This window comes from Euleptes europaea, chromosome 5 (assembly GCF_029931775.1).
Source record: "Euleptes europaea isolate rEulEur1 chromosome 5, rEulEur1.hap1, whole genome shotgun sequence".
Lineage (NCBI taxonomy): Eukaryota > Metazoa > Chordata > Lepidosauria > Squamata > Sphaerodactylidae > Euleptes > Euleptes europaea.
The window spans coordinates 47370471-47389088 of NC_079316.1; the positions used below are offsets into that span (position 1 = coordinate 47370471).

Here is an 18618-nt window from a genome sequence, read left to right on the forward strand (position 1 = left end):
ATTTTCTCCAGATGAACTGATCTCGATTGGCTGGAGATCAGTTGTAATAGCAGGTCTCCAGCTACTACCTGGAGGTTACTCAAGAAAATGTAGTTACTACGGCAAAACTTATATCTCTTAATTAAAAACCAATAACACAAATATTCTTTTTCACAAATGTATGGTAAGTATTTCAATTTGATTATGTTACTTCACATGAATCATAATATAAAAGATCATACAGACCACTTTCTTTTGCAGGAATACTCAAAATAAAATAGTTTTTTTACAGAAATAATCAATTTCATATAACCATTCTATATACAACCAACTTTTTCCTCAGTTGGTGTATAATAATAGAATGTCAATAGTGTCCCATAAATCATAAGAATGTCTAATCTCCGTTTCTTATTTTGCAGGTTATTGTCCCACGTTGCAAGCAATTCCTGTTGTGCTATAAAGTTGATGGAAGTATTCTTATAGATTCCACTTCATTTGCAGTTCGACAACTTTTTCACGTCTGTTACTCCTAGCCAATGCATACAATCACTGTTTCAAAAACACAATGTTTTTGAAACAGTGATTGTATGCATTGGCTAGGAGTAACAGACGTGAAAAAGTTGTCGAACTGCAAATGAAGTGGAATCTATAAGAATACTTCCATCAACTTTATAGCACAACAGGAATTGCTTGCAACGTGGGACAATAACCTGCAAAATAAGAAACGGAGATTAGACATTCTTATGATTTATGGGACACTATTGACATTCTATTATTATACACCAACTGAGGAAAAAGTTGGTTGTATATAGAATGGTTATATGAAATTGATTATTTCTGTAAAAAAACTATTTTATTTTGAGTATTCCTGCAAAAGAAAGTGGTCTGTATGATCTTATATATTATGATTCATGTGAAGTAACATAATCAAATTGAAATACTTACCATACATTTGTGAAAAAGAATATTTGTGTTATTGGTTTTTAATTAAGAGATATAAGTTTTGCCGTAGTGACTACATTTTCTTGACTAACTTCCTATATTATGGTCCAAGTATTTATTATTGTGACTACCAGGTTGGCAACCCTGTGTCTGATGAGTGGAGGCCCATGTGACCTGAAACTGGAGCAGTCACAAGCACTCACAGTTCCTACAGCAATGAGGTTGCAAATATTTATTGTAACTTCAGGTATCAGAAAGGCCTTCCTGCCAGAAAGGCAATTAAATATATTTTCTTTGATGTCAAATTATTAAAGAAACTGAGCTGTGGAAAGGTGGACAATGATTGACATCTACTGGTTGGGTTATACGGTAATAGGAATCTTTAAAATATTAACCAAAACAGAAATGGGAAGTACCATACCAAATTACTGGGTCACAGGAGACCTCTGGCCAGGCACAGCAAACAGTATCAGCATTTCTTGGATGGAAATGCACAAACAAAAGGAGTAACTGATGCATATGATACCAGACATATAGTTTATGTCTTAAGTCACCTCACTGTGATAATACAGGAGTGAAACGGGTATAAAACTTATGGATGCTCCTCAGGAACGAACACATGTGAACTGAAATAGTAACAAACGTGTAATGTTGAGCGCTGTGGCATCCTTTCCTTTATTGTGTTCCATATGCTCGTGGACCAACAGGTCATGAGCACTCTGTGGCATCCCTGAATCCAAGTTGTGTAATACCATGCACACCTACTTGGGAGTAGAATCATAGAGTTGGAAGGGACCACCAGGGTCATCTAGTCCAACCCCCTGCACAATGCAGGAAATTCACAACTACCTCCACCCCACACCCCCAGTGACCCCTACTCCATGTCCAGAAGATGGCCAAGATGCCCTCCCTCTCACGATCTGCCTATAAGGTAATAGAATCAGCATTGTTGATAGATGGCCATCTAGCCTCTGCTTAAAAACCTCCAAGGAAGGAGCGCTTACCACCTCCCGAGGAAGCCTGTTCCACCGAGGAACTGCTCTGTTAGAAAATTCTTCCTAATGTCTAGAGGGAAACTTTTTTGATTTAATTTCAAGCCCTACAGTTAAGAAAATATGGAAGACGGTATTATAAAGAGGGGTAGAGATTGTTGGATACCAACAAAATGATATGTAACTAATATTATTTTCCCTTTCCCTATTTTTCCCCTCTGTATATCTACCTATTAATGGGGGGGGGGGAAGGTAATAGGTAATTTCAAGCCCTACTGAGTTCTGTGTCGTTTACCTCTAAATAAATGCTCCTAAGATTGCAGATGCTAGAATATTGTGAGGGGCCATAAGGTCACGGAAGCCTCGGAGCGGCTGCGTCAGCCAGGTAGCCCCGCCCCCTTGTGGGCGGAGCCAGCGGCGTGGCGGCAGGGGGCGTGGCTGCAAGGGGCCGGGGTTCGGGGTCTGCTGTCGGCGCGCCTGGCGTCTGTCATTCGATCGGGGCCCTTGAGCTTCCAGCACGGCCGGCGCAATGGCGGGAACCGGACTGGGCTCGGAAGCGCTGGACCTGGAGAAGCTGCGCATGGCCGGCGCCGGCCTGGCTCTGGCAGTGCTCACCAGCGGCGGAGACGCACAAGGTCAGTCGGGGAACAGGGCTCGCCTGGCCGTCACTCGCTTTCTCCCCCGCCCCTCCAGGAGACGGGCACGAGCCCGTGCGCGAGGCGCAGGTGGCGTCACGTGTTGCCAAGGCGAACGTGCAGGCAGACACGCCGTGCAGGCAGAGCGGCTCGAGAGCGGGCTAGGCCTGAGCAATGGATCCCTGGCCGGCGAGGGGTCTCGGTGGCGCCGTGGAGCGGGGAAGGCAAGGCGTGTACAATCGACGCCAGAGAAACGGATGGCGGTAAACCCGCCCTTGAGGAGTTGTCACCGCGGACGTCCTTTTTTTTCTTCCTTTCCTTGAAATATGTGGTGGGGTTTCATAATGAACCCCAAACCGCCAGAAGTTGCTGCTGGGAGTGACGGTTTGATGAGAATCCTCCCCCCCCCCACACACACACACAATGTCACAAAGTAACAAGCAATTTTTTGAATTCTTCAGAACTCTTCACCTGCCTAGTTGTAAAGCATCCAACAGCAACAAGGGGGAGGGTGCTGTTAACATAACGTAAGAAAGGCCCTGCTGGATCGGACCAAGGCCCATCAAGCCCAGCAGTCTGTTCACACAGCGGCCACCCAGGTGCCTCTAGGAAGCCACAAACAAGACGAGTGCAGCAGCACCATCCTGCCTGTGTTTCACAGCACCCAAAATAATAGGCATGCTCCTCTGATACTAGAGAGAACAGGTATGCAGCATGACCAGTATCCATTCTAACTAATAGCCATGAATACCCCTCTCCTCCATGAATATGTCCACTCCCCTCTTAAAGCCCTCCAAGCTGGCCGCCATCACCACATCCTGGGGCAGGGAGTTCCACAGTTTAACTATGCATTGTGTGAAAAAATACTTCCTTTTATCTGTTTTGAATTTCTCACCCTCCAGCTTAAGCAGGTGACCCCGTGTTCTAGTATTATGGGAGAGGGAGAAAAACCTCTCCCTGTCCACTCTCTCCAAACCATGCATAATTTTATAGACCTCTATCATGTCTCCCCTCAGCCGCCTTCTTTCCAAGCTAAACAGCCCTAAGCGTCATGTTGGGCATGATAGAAAGGCCTCGAAGTCTGGCTGCTGACATCTGAGGCTGGGGTGCACACAGCTGTTTGGACAGGGGACAGAACTCTGAGCCAGGGAGAGGTTTAGCCCCAGAGCATAGCTTTAATATTCTGGCTCAGCTTCAGAGTATGTGAAGCAATCTTCAGGAGCTTTTGAGCATGTGCTTCATGGATTCCTCCTTTCCATGGAGCACACACAAGCAGTCCTCACATGCTCTATTATGTTATTAGTATGCTATTCCTGCAAGGAGCTCAGGGCAAACTCTGCTCTTCTAGCCTCCTCTATTTTATCATCTCATCAACCCCGTTACTCTGTAGGCTAGAGTGAATGGCTGGTCCACAGTTATCCAGTGAGTTTCATAAATGAGTGGGGATTTAAACCTGCATCCCCTTGGTCCTTAAACTGCACTCTAATCCCTACACCAGAGCAGTGAGCAGGGGCTCTCCTTCAGGCATCAGTGAAGTATGATGGTAATACTACAGTCCTATGCACTTATGAACATGTCAAAGATTGGCTTATAAAAGCAATCAGTAAGCTGGGCAGTTCCTGAGTGAACCAGCCATAAACTCACCAGGTGTCCTTATGCCAGCAGCTTTCTCTCTCTGTTTCATTGCACCTGCTCCTGAATTCACAAAACGGCGATAATACTATACCTTACAGAATGTTGGTTAGGATTGCTGAGTAAATAGGTTTGAAGGTTTTGTTGTTGTTGTTGTTGTTTGTCTAATGGTGCCATTCTAAAGAGAATTGCACTCTTCTGAGCCTCTGGATTTCAAAGGATATTTAAGATGGGACTGTAAGAAACTATATAAATTCCCAGTATGATTATTTTACACGAGGGGGGGGGATTCATTAATTGTGGAGTTGTAACAAAAGATTCCCTGTTGCATCCTACTAGAGGACATATACTAAACAATTTTAAAGGTTTTGCCTGTGGAAAACTGTATAGCAGCAGAGTTCTCCAGGATTTATCAATAAAAGGTGATTTACAAACTTTAACTCTGCTAATACAAAACATTAGGGGGTAGAGTTCAGTTCTCTGAACTATTAAACAGCATACCAGACAGAACACCTGTAGAAACTTTTATTGAGAAAAGAAAATATTCTCTTTATTAAGCAAGAAAGAAAAGAAATACAGGCATGAAAAGTTTCTGTGAAGATAAATGCTAAAGTTATCAAAGTTCCTAATATTGCTTAATCATATTATAGCAAGTAATAGTTTTTAAAAGCAAATAAAATTTCAGCTTTTGTTTCACTGCTTTTAGGAATTATCAAAAACCCAAGTTATCCAAGAAGTCTCACTCAGAGATCTCACCTATTCTTCTTCTGAGACTTCCAGCCAGAGAAATCTGATTTGCTTGTCACAGGAATGCATGATCATAGAAAAATATCAATTTTATCTTTCTCTAAATCTGATCTTTATAATCATGTGGTTATATCTAGCTAACTGATCGGTTCATAACTAAATATGAGATAATCATCTGAAGTGCAAATAAGCAAATCAGCATGTGCATATTAGTTACATCTGATATAGCAGGTAGGGCTGTTGAAAAAAAAATTCGGTACAGTTCGGCTTTGGCAAAATTCGGCCCTTTTAAATTCGGGCCGTGCCGAAGTCCGAACTCCCCCCCCCTCTTTGGATCCCGAAATTCTGGCAAGATCCAGAGTTCGGGGGAAAATCCCCCCCCCGCGGGCCTTCACGGGGCTTCCATGAAGGCGTGCGGGGGGGGGCTCTTTAAACAGATCTGCGCCTTCCAGCTGGAAGGTGCAGATCTGTTTAAAGGCCCCCCCGCGCGCCTTCAGGGAAGCCCCCTGAAGGTGCGTGGGGTGGGTGGGGGTGGAACAGATCTGCGCCTCCAGGCTGGGAGGCACACATCTGTTTAAAGGGCCCCCCCGGGGGGTGGAACAGATGTGTGCCTCCCGGCTGGGAGAGACACATCTGTTTAAAGGCCCCCCACACACCTTCAGGGAAGCCCCGTGAAGGTGCGCTGGGGGGGGACAGATCCTGTGCCAGGATCGCCCGGGAGATTGGGGGGGGGGAAGGGAAGGCGAAGGTGGGAAAAGGCGGGTTTGGCGGATCCCGAACCTGCCGAATTTTTTCCACGGTCCCCCGAACTTGCCGAGTTTGGGACTGTGGTTTCCCGCCATTTTACGGTTCGGTTCCATCTAAACCGCAAAACCGCCGAAACAGGTGAAGTTCGGCGGTTTTGCGGTTCGAGTGGAACTGAATCGACAGCCCTAATAGCAGGATGAGAAGGCCAGCTGGGATCCTTATAGAACTTGCGTAGGAAGAGGTATAGTTATTTTTGCCACATCAAAGTGTTTGACCCTATAGGGAATCAAGCTGCCTTTTGAATCTGCAAAGCCGTGGGACAATAATAGGTTTTCTCCATTGTAGTCAATCACAGAGTTTGCCTTTTTTTGTCATTATTAAATCTTAATATCATCATTTTAGAATTGCTGTTGTTATGGCACACAAAGAAAAATCAAAGCTCATGCTAGCTCTTGGTTATGTGCTAGAAAAACGTCTAATTATATATTCTGTCCCTTGTAAATTATACCTTTGTCTTCCCAGACATTTCACCAATAAAACTTTTTAAATCTATTTCCAGAATAAAGGCTGTAAAAAATTAATATTAAGAAAGAGATGGAACCTGAGAATGAAACAGTGTTATTTTTCTTTCTTTTTTAGTTTTCTGGATATTGGGGTGGTAAGATAACATTTTACCCTTACACAGCTTTCTTTTGCTCTACATTTTTGTGGTCATCAGTAGTGAAGTAATCTGTCCAATTTCAACTGTAAAAAATTTCAACTCTGTGAAATACCGTACATTTATAGCACCACTGTATAAATAACCTACAAATCCTTGTTGTGTGCTCTTGAAGTCATTATTAAACCATTTCCCACTTTCACTCGTGTGACTACATGTTGCAAATACTTGCAACTATTTGACTACCTCACCAGCAATCAGTTGGCAAAGATTTTTTCCCTTTGATCTTACTAATTACTCCCTTGTCTTTTGCATGTCTTGATTCTAATCTTTAACATTGGTATTGCCCATGTTCTATATATAATGTAAACATTTCCCAAGGTTCAGTACTGCTGTGGTTCTGAGGCATACGTGTAGATCTGGGTGTTCACTCAGGGAATGTGGCAGATCCATGAGGAGGTAAATGTGTAGCAAGTTCCTTTCCTGAAGCAACTCCCATGCAGACCTGCTTATTAGTGTGGGTAAACCCTCATTGCAAACTTGCCCTTAGGGAATTGTCCATGCTTTCTCTCAAAGGATATGGAATGTAGCAGGATAACCAGGATTGCAAACATTATCTTTTGTCTTTTTCTAAGGATAGTAGCTGTGCCTTCGGCAGGATTTTGGGTGCTCCTGGGCAAGCACGTTCATATGCTTCCATAACTCAGATGACATTTCCCTGTCTGCCCCCAGTCCTTTTTTCTGCACTAAAAAGCCCCAACAGTTTTAGCCTTTCCTGATAGAGAAAATGTTCCAGTGCTTCATTTTTGGTTGCCTTTTTCCTGTGCTGCCAGTCCTTTTTGAGATTCAGCAGTCAGAACTATATAGATACAGCCATACCTAGGGTTGCCAGGTCCCTCTTCTCCACTGGCGGGAGATTTTGGGGGTGGAGCCTGAGGAGGGAGGGGTTTGGGGAGGGGAGGGACTTCAAGGCCATAGAGTCCAATGGCCAAAGTGGCCATTTTCTCCAGGTGAACTGATCTCTTATCAGCTGGAGATCAGTTGCAATAGCAGGAGGTTGGCAACCCTAGCCATACCACAGACTTCTATAAAGGCATTGTGTACTGGTTGTTTTACTTTCAGACTCTTAATCATTCCTAGTATGGAATTTGCTTTTTTTTCACCACCACTATATCCTGAGTATAGTAATAATTAGTTCAGCATAATTGGTTGTCCTGGTATATATAACGTTATGCTTACTTACATTGACTAATTTGCCATCAAGTTTCCCATTCATCATCCAACTTGGAAAGAGTATATTGAAACTCTTCACAGTCTGGTTATTTTTTAGTTTGGGTATTTTTTATTTATATCCCGCTTTTCTTCCTGATCAGGTTCTGAAAGTGGTTTTTCACATTGTTTTCCCCTCCTCTGCTTAATCTTTACACCAACCTATGAAGGTAGGTAAGGCTGATAGGTTGTGATGGGCCCAAGGTCACCTGGCAGGCTTTCATGGTTGAGTAAGGGATTCAAACCTGGTTGTCCTAGTCTCTCTAACCATTATGCCACACCATGCCTCAGTCTGCTTGGGGTTTCACCATAATGGGTAATTCATTGTCATCTGCAAACCTGGGTATCTTACTTCTGATTCCAAACTACCAATTGTTGTGAATATAATAAAATAACACAAAAGGGTTTCTCATTGTGAAAACTGTCTTTGTCCCTAGCCTCTTGTTTCTGCATTTAGTTAGTTAATTATTTAGTCATATGATGTTAGTTATTTAGTCATATGATGACTCATTTCTTCTCTCCTGTGGAACTTTTCATGGAGGACTATTTGACTTTTCTTTATATGGGGAAGTATATGCCTTACTCCTGATGATAATAGTATCCCAGTACCCATTTGCTTCTATATTAACCCTATTCTCCAGAATTTTAAAAACATTATATATATATATATATATATATATATATATATATATATATATATATATATATATATATATATATATATATATATATATATATATACACACACACACACACACACACACACACACACACACAAATATACACAGAATATTGAGAGAATAAAAAAATATAGAGAGATAATTGGTATCATTTGTCCACTCAGTTGTTAAGCAGAATCTTAAGTTATTTTCGCTGCAAAATAGTTGAACTCTAGTGGTTTATGGCAGTTTTTAAATTATTTTTTTAATGCAATTGCAACACCAGCCTGCCAGGATGAATTGGCAAAGCACAAGCCCTGTGGGAGAATAGTAAGGCAGTTTGTGAAACTGCATTTTCCTTCAGCACTTCCCCATCCCACTCCCATGAACAGTTTTTAACAAACATGGATAAAATTATTATGGGCAACAATGCTGGGGGCTGAAATGCATTTAGAAAATAAGAAATAAATCAAAACATTCCCCCTCCTCCTGGGAACTGCAGCAGCAGCAGAAACATGTAGATAGATACGAAGTGGATCATTTCTCCTCTGGAGGAAGACAGTGTTCTTTGCTCCTCCTTGATCTAGCATTGGTATCATTCTGCCCATGACGCCAGCCTTAGCGGTTCACCCTTGGCCATGCTATCATGGGAACCCTGACCTTGCCTGACTGCCTTCCCTCTCCTCACTCACTTGTTCATGCTCATTCTCTCCCTTGAGGCAGAAAAGCAAGCTCTGGCACCCCGTCAGCTTCTGGGAGAGGAGATGAGGAGAAGGCAGTTTTGTATGACTCCTAGACTGAGGGAGGGGGAAGATTGAGCTGCTGCTGCTTATTCATCATTGTGACTTGCAGAAGAGCAGCAGCAGTGCAGGCTAGGAAAGGCATCGGAGAAGCTCATCAAAAGCTCAGTCATTAGAGTTTTTCCCTCTGGAACAAATCAGTGGATTGTATTTAACTAAAAGTCTGATTGCCCTAAGGAGTAGGAGATTGCAACCTGTGTTGTTTTTGCTTGTTTGAACTGGCTTGTAAATTTCAGTCTGAAATAACTGCCGAATCACTTTATTCCTTTTTTAAAGATGCTCTTTGAAGCTGCTTGATATTAACCATACTGTGGTGTGTGTGTGTGAAGTGCCGTCAAGTTGCAGCCGACTTATGGCGACCCCTTTTGGGGTTTTCATGGCAAAAGACTAACAGAGGTGGTTTGCCAGTGCCTTTCTCTGCATAGCAACCCTGGTATTCCTTGGTGGTCTCCCATCCAAATACTAACCAAGGCTGACCCTGCTTAGCTTCTGAGATCTGACGACATCAGGCTAGCCTGGGCCATCCAGGTCAGGGCACAACCATACTGTTACACACACAGAAACAGCTTGAAATTGATTAGGAGAATTGGTTAAGAGATTAACTATAGTACCACAGGTCTGCAGGAGGAAACAACTCAGTCTTGTTAAACCTAATGACACTGAGATGTTTAGGATCCAAATGTGTGGGGGCAAGCATTGTGGGATTTTATGCTGATGTAAATGCCTAATAAAGGTGGTGATGATGATGATTGTGGGATTTTAATGGGGCGTAGAGCGCTATAGGAAGTGTGGTGCAGCTGCACAGCCATAATTCCACTTCCAAATTATAATGGGTAAATAACCATTCAGTAATTAGAGAACCCTCATGTGGAAAAAGCCTCTGATAACTAAATAACATTGCTTGTGAAAACTATAACAGATCTACTCAAAGTTGGAAACATTTGACCACAATCTAACTGTAGATAGCCTTGTAAAATTCCCATATTAACAGGTATTTATCCTTTCTTGTGTGTTACACCTGTACTTTCCCATCTTGGATACATTCTTGAAGTAATTATGTGTGCGTGTGCACGCGTGCGCTGTCAAGTTACAGCAGACTTATGGCAACCCCCGGTAGGGCAAGAGATATTCAGAGGTGGTTTGCCATTGCCTGCCTCCGCATGGGCTGTGAACTGTGACTGGCCCAAGGTCACCCAGCAGGCTTCATGTGGAGAAGTGGGGAAACAAAACCCAGTATTCCAGATTAGAGTCCGCCACTCTTAACCACTACACCACTCTGGCTCTCTTTTATACGAAATTCCAGTTGGTAAGAGCCATGGCTCAATGGTAAAATGCCTACTTCCAGACTGTGTTTTCAAGGGTAGCACCACATACAGTACATTTCAGGAATACACAGACATTGCAACAAACTCTTATACCTGTGGATTCTTTGTACCCTGAAAAAAAAGTTGTACAGGTTGAGTATCCCTTATCAGGACTGCTTGGGACCAGAAGTGGGCCATATTTTGTATCTTTTTGTATTTTGGAATATTTTGGAATTTTTGTGTATACATAAGGAGATACCTTGGGGATGGGACCCAAGTCTAAAGAAGAAATTCATTTACGCCAAGGGCCTGTGAGTAATGCCTGTATGCTGGTTCAAAACATCCGGTTTCTGGATCAGTCCAGATATCAGAAGTCTGGGAAAGCGATACTCAACCTGTAGAAGTAAAGAAGAGTGGCTGAGCAGAATTTTGGCAGTGAAAAAGATGCAACCTATTAACAAAAGTCAGCATGATGACAGCTATACAGATGGCATGAAATGGCCAGTTGCTGTTGCTGTCTCTAATCACTTTATGTCATCATATGTACACTTAGTCCAAGTCATTTAAAACCCATTTTTGAAAATCATGAAAATTTAGAAACAGAATGATGTTGCACAGATTTGCTTTTTTCATAGGCAGCCTGGTCCATGTACCTGCAGTGTGGATCCTTGGAAGGTCCTGCATAAATGGGTAGAGCAGATCTACAGAATTCAGTAGTGACCCTGTTGTTTTCTAGTTTTGGAAGTTCACACTGTCTGACTTTCCTCTGTGGTGGTTCTGACACCTGGGTATTTTTACACAGAAACAGAAATTACCATAGAGTTTAATATAAAATATTGAAGGATATAAATTGATTTCATGATGCCAGGGTAATTGACAGCATCCTGCTGTGAACTGATTTTTAAGATTTGATTTGAACTGCCTTTTTGGTGTCACTTTCAGCAATAGAACAAGAGAGCTTGTGCAATATATGTTTCAATGTGTTAAATTAGTTAGGTAACTAAGAATTGTGCGCACATTAGCCTCAATCCAGAGGTGGCTAACAATCCAAGAAAGTACTGTCTGAGAGTAGATAGGTATGAAGATCCTAAAGGAGGCAGGCATACACATCAGAGACAGGTGGCCATTTGCATCTGTGTACAGAAGGTAATATCCGCTCATTACTGTCAACATGTTCAATTACTGTCAACAACATAAAATGTCCTTGTGGGACCTTGAAATTAATACAGAACTATGCATGTAAGTACCATTTAATAGAACTTAGGCATTCCACTCAACCATGTCTTTTGTCTGCAATCCAGCATGCACTTAGAGAGACACTGATTTCGCTGGAATTCAAATTCCATTGAAATTGTGCTCTAGATTGCAGTCAAGAGGCTAAAATCCCTTGTAATCTGATCAGACACTGTATTTTGGAAACTGTTCTTAAAGAAAGTATCAGTAAATAACTTTTTTTTATAGACTGTGTACAGATACCATCTAGCAAGGCTCTGATTATTCTGCTGACAGCCATGTGGTCAGCTGGCTATTTACTTTCTAGAAATGTGGGCATTCTAGCCATAGTTTGAAAAAAAAGTGAACACTGGCAAATGCTGGATAGCTCATTCTTGTTGTGTTATCTTTTTGAAGTTCTGATACAGATTAAACCGGTTGTGGTAGGTAGTAGAAGAGGAAGGGAGTAGACTGAAGCTATTGCAAGTTAAGCAAGAGATCATTTTTAAACTTGACACCTAAAAGTAGATGTATGTTTTGATACCAACTTCCTTTTATTTTCCTTTCCCCAGGAGAGGTGATTTTAATAGAGGAGAGTGTCTCCGTTTTCTAGGGAATGCTGTTCAACTCACATCTCTGTCTGGCATGGAAACAAAGTGGACAAGCTTCTTGTAATAATTTGGTTTTATCCAGAGAGCTGACTGCCGGAATTACTTTTTTGGGGGGTGGGTTTGCCTTCCCTTTTGGGCTGTTATGAAAAAGATGGCAGGGGATGGGTCTGTATGGGTCCTTGATCTTTAACTTTTAATTCAGTAACACAGACTATTCTAGACATGACATTTACAGTGGGGATCGGCATCTCCATCTCACACCGAGGGTACGGAGTCACTCCCTGATGGGCATGATTCCCATGCCAAGTTCTCAATGCTATGACTGACCAGTCCACCTAAGTAGCGGGAAGAAGAGATCTGAATGAATACCATGTGAAGGAAGAACCTAGCTGCAACTGTTGATTTACTTTTGCTTCCCTCTCCCAAAATAACTTTTTAAAGAGGTCATTTTCTACTGTGGAGTGTCTTGTAATTAACCTCTAACTCTAAGAAGACAATGGGAGGGGAAACCATTAGAGGAGCAGACTGAAGACTAGGAAGGATGCAGACTACAGAAAGGAGAGTGAGATAAAAGCTAAAAAAATGGGACAGAGAAGTAGAAGAATAACCAGAGAGAAAGAAGGAATAAGTGTGTGGAGAACAAAAGTGTCCAGGGGTCGCCCCGGCAACCCCATACTTACAGAGGTCAAGGGGGGATGGCCAGCTGGAGGAGCCTGCTCAGCAATGGCCTCCATACCTCAGATTTCGGCCCTCCCGACCAGCCAATGCAGCAGGGCAGTCTACCCTTCATGTGGCCCATCAAAGCCAGGCCTGCCCAAGAGGGCAGCAGCATACCTGACCTAGGAGGGCTGGATGAAGGAGGAACAGCAGCCAGCTGGGATGGCCCTTAGTCCTAGTGTGCCAATATCAGCTGGCTGAGAGGAGGCAGGATAGGATGGGCATACGACAGGGAGTCTCTCTCATAAGGGCCAGGAACTCAGGCCTGGGAGGACATGCTAACTTTCCTGTTAGCTAATTGGCTGTATTGGAGGGCAGTAGAGAAGAGGCGAACCTAGGGTGCTGTTAACCCCTTTTCCTCAACAAGGAGGTTTGTCATGCACCCAAGTTGGCTCTGGAGGGTGTGTTGGCCGCACCTGACCCTGGATGTTTGCAAAAGAATGAAAGCGATGCAGGGAAAAGGGCAACTGTCACGGTCTCTGACATAATTATGGTATTTTGTGAACATGTGCAGAATTAATTCCATATAGACCTTGAACACATCATGCAAACTGAGCCACTGCAGAGGTTTGTATAATGAAAAGCCTGTGTAATGCAAATGTCCTTAGAACAGGCTGACAGAATTCTCTCAAGGTCAGCTCTTTCAAGAGCTAACTAACTATGTCACTCTGATGTTGTCCTTGAAGGACAAGAAGAGCACCTTCCATCTATCAGTAAGATGTAACTAAAATCACCTTTTCTGACTCAGCTGCCAGCTGTCAGAATCTCAAAGGCAGAACAGTTTTGCCCTTCTCAAGGTCTCAAGATATCTTAATGTACTGAGAGTGCATTAATAGCTTAAACTGTGCTTTTTATATCTTAAAGGCATTAAAGGTTCCTGCAGTCCTATCAAGTAATATGCTTTCTTGCCTTCTGTAATCTTGCTCAAGGCTATGTGTTACTAACAGAGGGTCACAAAGTGACAATGTAAGCAATAATTGTGTTTTATGAATTATACAGTTAAATATTGTGCTACAGATTTCTAAGTAGTCTCATTTAATGCGTATTGTCCTAACGAAGAGGATGGTATAAAAATTATGTATATAATGTGACCATGGAGCTCAGAAATGAGTGTTTATACTTTAAGCAAAATAGACTGAAAGGAAAGGAAGCCCATATATGGTCATGGAGAGCTGAGCAGCTGCTACTAAAACATTACTGCACTGCTCATTATATCTGATAGAGGGAATAAAAGGTATTCCTCTTGATAGATAAAAATGTTGTTTGAAAGTGGGGATAAAAGATTTCCCTTCACTCTTAATGAGTTTGAAACAGTATAAATACAGCCACAGTACAGCTAGAGATTTAGAACCTTCCAAAGGGCTCTCAGAAAAGGCTGAATGGTGTGTATGGTTTAAATACTTTACTCTAGACTTTGTGAATTAGATACTTTGAACTGAATCAGAATAATTTGACTGTTATATTTTATAAGTTGGATTTTGAAACTGAATAGTATGTAAGACTTGCTTGCTTTTACTTCATACATTGTACATACATACATTGTATTTTAACAAGAGTTTTTATAGAAGTGTTAAAGACTTGATAATCTGCATTTATACATATTTTACTAGAAGTATTTCAATAAAAAGACTTGCTTTTAAAAAGTAAGTAAAGTTGTTGAGTCCTGCTTATTCGATGATTGGCTGAATAAGATACCTTCACTTCTCAGTAAGTGAAACATTCTAAGAGCCTGTCATCTGAACAGCACGACCCGCTTCAAAACTTGTTGCTAGCACTCTTTCTCAGTCCAGGGCAAGTAAGCTCTGATCCATTAATTTTCTTGAATTTGTGAGGCTTTGAGATAGATACAACCAAATGAGCCAAAGTAAAAAAAAAAAAATACCTTGCCAAACTCTTGTCATGTTGTTTTGCTAAGGAAGAAGGAGGCCCTATTGGGAGAAATGTCAATTTAAGTTTCCTGGCTTCTAATAAGTCTTCTGTTGTCATATCTAGACAGGGGGAAAATAGCACTCAGAGTGGGAAAACAATGTTGGAAGTTTCAGGTTCTTTTTAGGGGACAGGATGATGACTCGTGAAACCAATTTTCATTGTTTCGGTGTTGTCATATGTGCCAGCATGGCAGAATGCGGCGTGAGGTTTATTTAAGGACATGAGGTATGAGTGGAGCCAAACAAGTAAACATTTCAGATTTCTATTTCAGTTCATTAATAGTTTCCCATCTCTGGTTTGATTCCAACCTAATCTTTTAAGACAAGGTTCAGTTTTAAATTCAGCAGCTTTGAGCCAACTCACCTGCATCTCATACAGCTGAATGTACAACATGTGACCTACCAAATGGAAAGGAGGCCAACCAGCAGTATATTGTATCCTGCCAGGTGCTTGGAAGCCCTATGTTTTTGCAGTTTTAGGCAGGTGGCAGAAAAGCCTTTCTGGGCAGGGGTGGGCTGCATTTGACTTGGCAGGCAGAAGCTGAGCAAGTGTGAAGTAGTGCAATAAATGCGGACAATTGCAATACATCTCCTTTGAAGTTAACACAGTGATAAATATGAACCTTGCAAAAAGGTTATTTAAATGCATTAATGCCACTTCCTCCAGAACTGTCAGCTGTTTCCCCCACAAAAGGATAAAATATTTTTTTCTACAGTGACCTTCCTTCCTTCCTTCCTTCCTTCCTTCCTTCCTTCCTTCCTTCCTTCCTTCCTTCCTTCCTTCCTTCCTTCCTTCCTTCCTTCCTTCCTTCCTTCCTTCCTTCCTTCTCTCTTCCAGCAACAAGCAGTACATATTTGAGCTGCTACTTTGAGGAGTACTGCCTCTGAACATGAGTTCATCCAATTTGGACCAAGCGTTAATGAAATCTGAGGCATCCATCTGGGTCCCTAATGGGTGTGTTATTTCACATTCCATCTCAGCCAAAGCTTTTTGGACATTATTATTTTCTTTCTAATCATAGGATCCCCAGAACTGGACTAGATGGGGTTGTCCTATCCTGCTTTCACATGTCTCAGGATCCAAACACCAGTCCTAAGAGTTTTGTGTGGCTTGATTTTACTCCCATTTCCTAACGTGCAGAGTTGTTTTCCTGGGGGTTCATGCACATTGCTTTCGTTCTTATCCCCTTATGCTTGTTTTCTTGTCTTAATTGCTATGTGTAAGCCTCTCGAGTTTTGACACTGCTGGCATTTAATGCCCCTAATGCCATGCTTTGGTTTATCTTTTCTACCATCTAATGTTGGGTATAAGCTTTTGCGGTGGGGTGGGGGGTGGAAGCCTAAAAAACAGTTCACTAGAGAATATTTGCTCAGTGTCACTTTGTAAGTGAAAGTTATACAATAGCAAAGCTAACTTCAGTTATTGTCCTGGTAAAATTCAGGGGTCTTGTACCAGGTTGGTTCAGGCTGTGGCCACTGTTTTACCTTGTGCTCCATCTTTCCAGGTATGAATGCTGCTGTCCGAGCTGTGACTCGCATGGGGCTATATGTTGGAGCGAAAGTATTCCTGATCTATGAGGTTGAATTTTTTTTCCTCCTTTGAAATGCTTTTGTTCTAGAAATATTGATTATTGGTATAGTGTGTCTTGAAAACTATTGTACTACCCCAGGGAGACCTTTGAGAGTGGTAAAACTTAAACCGGAGCCTGATTTGGATCCTACTGTACCCTACCTTCTGTTTACATATAGCCAGAGAAGGGGATTTCACCTTCCTGCTTCACTACAGCCCTGCCAATAATGCCTCTAGTTAGATATCTGCATAAAATTCAGTATACATTAACCAAATCACAAGCTTGATTCCTGGATTTTTGGTGGTACATTGAGGTGGTACATTGCAATGTGAGTTTGCCCATGTTGTGTTTTATACACATATGCCCTATTCAGACCTTATGCCCATGCATGGAATGTGATGGTGTTACAGGTGGGTGGTGTATACCAGGTGAATGGGTAGAGAAGGTGCAATCTCACGTAGGGAGAGTATAGTCGGAACCAGGCCTAGACCTTATTGTGATGGTGATAAAGCATCCAGCTGTTCTCTTGGAGGTCTTTACTTAGAAACTGCCACAACAAGGATGTGAAATTGAGAGGCAGCGTAGTACAGTGGTTAGAGTATCAGACTATGATCTGGGAGACCCAGTTCTGAACCAAGCCATGGTAGCTTGAAGCTTGTTAGTTGACCTTGTGTCAGTCACACACTTTCTGTCTAATCTACCTAAGAGGGTGGTTGTGAGGATAAAATGGAGGAGAGGGGATCGGTGTAAGCCGCTTTGGATTCCTTTTGGGGAGAGGCAGGGTATAAATAAAGTTAATAAATAAATGGGGGGAAATCCACAATCTAGAATTCAAAATTCTACAAATTTACTGGAAGCAGATTTAATAGACTTCTTTGCAAATTGAGGGTGGAGGTTAGAGAACAGCTTGGGAATTCTGGGAACTACTTCTAGAATAGATATGCCAGGGGGGCGGGATACGACATGCATATGAACCAAGTGGGCCATCAGGTTCCTGGCTGTAATTTTTTAAAAACACTTTTCTCATAAGCCATTAGGACTAGGAACTGTATCGGAAACAATCATAGCCTAAATAGTCATGTAGTAAACTGGCTGTTGGAGTGTAACAGTTCAACCAGTGATCACACACTCAGGAGAAATCCCAGATGAAACAGTTTGCTTTATACAACTGAAAGCATGACATTACTAGCAGATTCTACTGAGGGCTACGGGGCAGGAGAAAGGAGAGGGGAGGGCATGGTGACCAAATTAGAACCAAATATTTAAAATGGCAATGATGAGCTGAACAGGTGAAAATCCCTTTAGTCTCCTAACTTTAGACTGTGAATCTACTGTAAATCCTGTTCTGATTGGAAACATGGCCCTACAGGCATCTCTAGCAGAAACAAAACCCTTTGATATAAATTGTTCAGATACAGCTAATGGGTTATTGCATGGCTGATCTGTTCCATCTGCATAATTTTCTTTATCAGCTTCTCCCAGTTCAGCAAGACTTTCAAGAAATCCTGTTGTGGTATTGTAAAAACTCCTCTTATCAACAGTAAACATCAACCGTCATGTTGTACAGACATCATTATGATGTGCTGGTATTTGTCTTTGTAATGTATGTTGTGTTTTTATAATAGGGGTATTTTTATATATCTGGAAACTGCCTGTTTTGTTTGATAAATCCAGAAAAAGGAGATACTGGGAATGCAGAAAGGAAAAGGTTTTAGGAGGCCACATAGTTCACACTCTGAATCTCCAAGGTTCAGTCCTTGGCAGCTCAAGTTAAGCGATCTCATGCAGCAGATGCGGAAAACCACCTTAATCTGCTGGAGGCCATAGATAGCACTGTCTACTCTGATGGGCAGCAGCTGAGTTAGGTGGACCACTGAACTGACTCAGTGTAAGGCAACTTCCTATATTCATAGAAGTTGTGTCTGATGGTCTGAGGTAGAGAGGGCAGTGCTGGAAAGTGGGATTCTTGCTTTACTCACTGCCTGTCTCCTAACCCTGTTGTATATAATCACTTTTCAGGTGGCAAGGAGCATTTTGCAGGGATTTTGTGATGTTCCCTGTGCAGGATATTAATTATAATGGAACAGGCTTTCCTGGTGTGATGGGATCTTCACCTTGCTGCCTTTTCTCTTTGCAGGGGTACGAAGGGCTGGTGGAAGGAGGAGAGAATATCAAACAGGCAAACTGGCTGAGCGTGTCCAACATCATTCAGTTG

At 42.2% G+C, this 18618-nt stretch overlaps 1 protein-coding gene across 1 annotated transcript in view; it reads left to right on the forward strand.

The window, feature by feature from the left end:
* The first annotated feature begins 2389 nt into the window (after positions 1–2389).
* LOC130477503 (ATP-dependent 6-phosphofructokinase, liver type) overlaps positions 2390–18618 on the forward strand; it is a 47408-nt gene continuing 31179 nt past the window's right edge. Inside the window, exons 1-3 of the mRNA XM_056849496.1 lie at positions 2390–2548; positions 16338–16411; positions 18541–18618. Of these exons, the coding sequence (XP_056705474.1) occupies positions 2443–2548; positions 16338–16411; positions 18541–18618 (258 nt within the window). The 5' untranslated portion in view covers positions 2390–2442. The remainder of the gene's footprint in view (positions 2549–16337; positions 16412–18540) is intronic.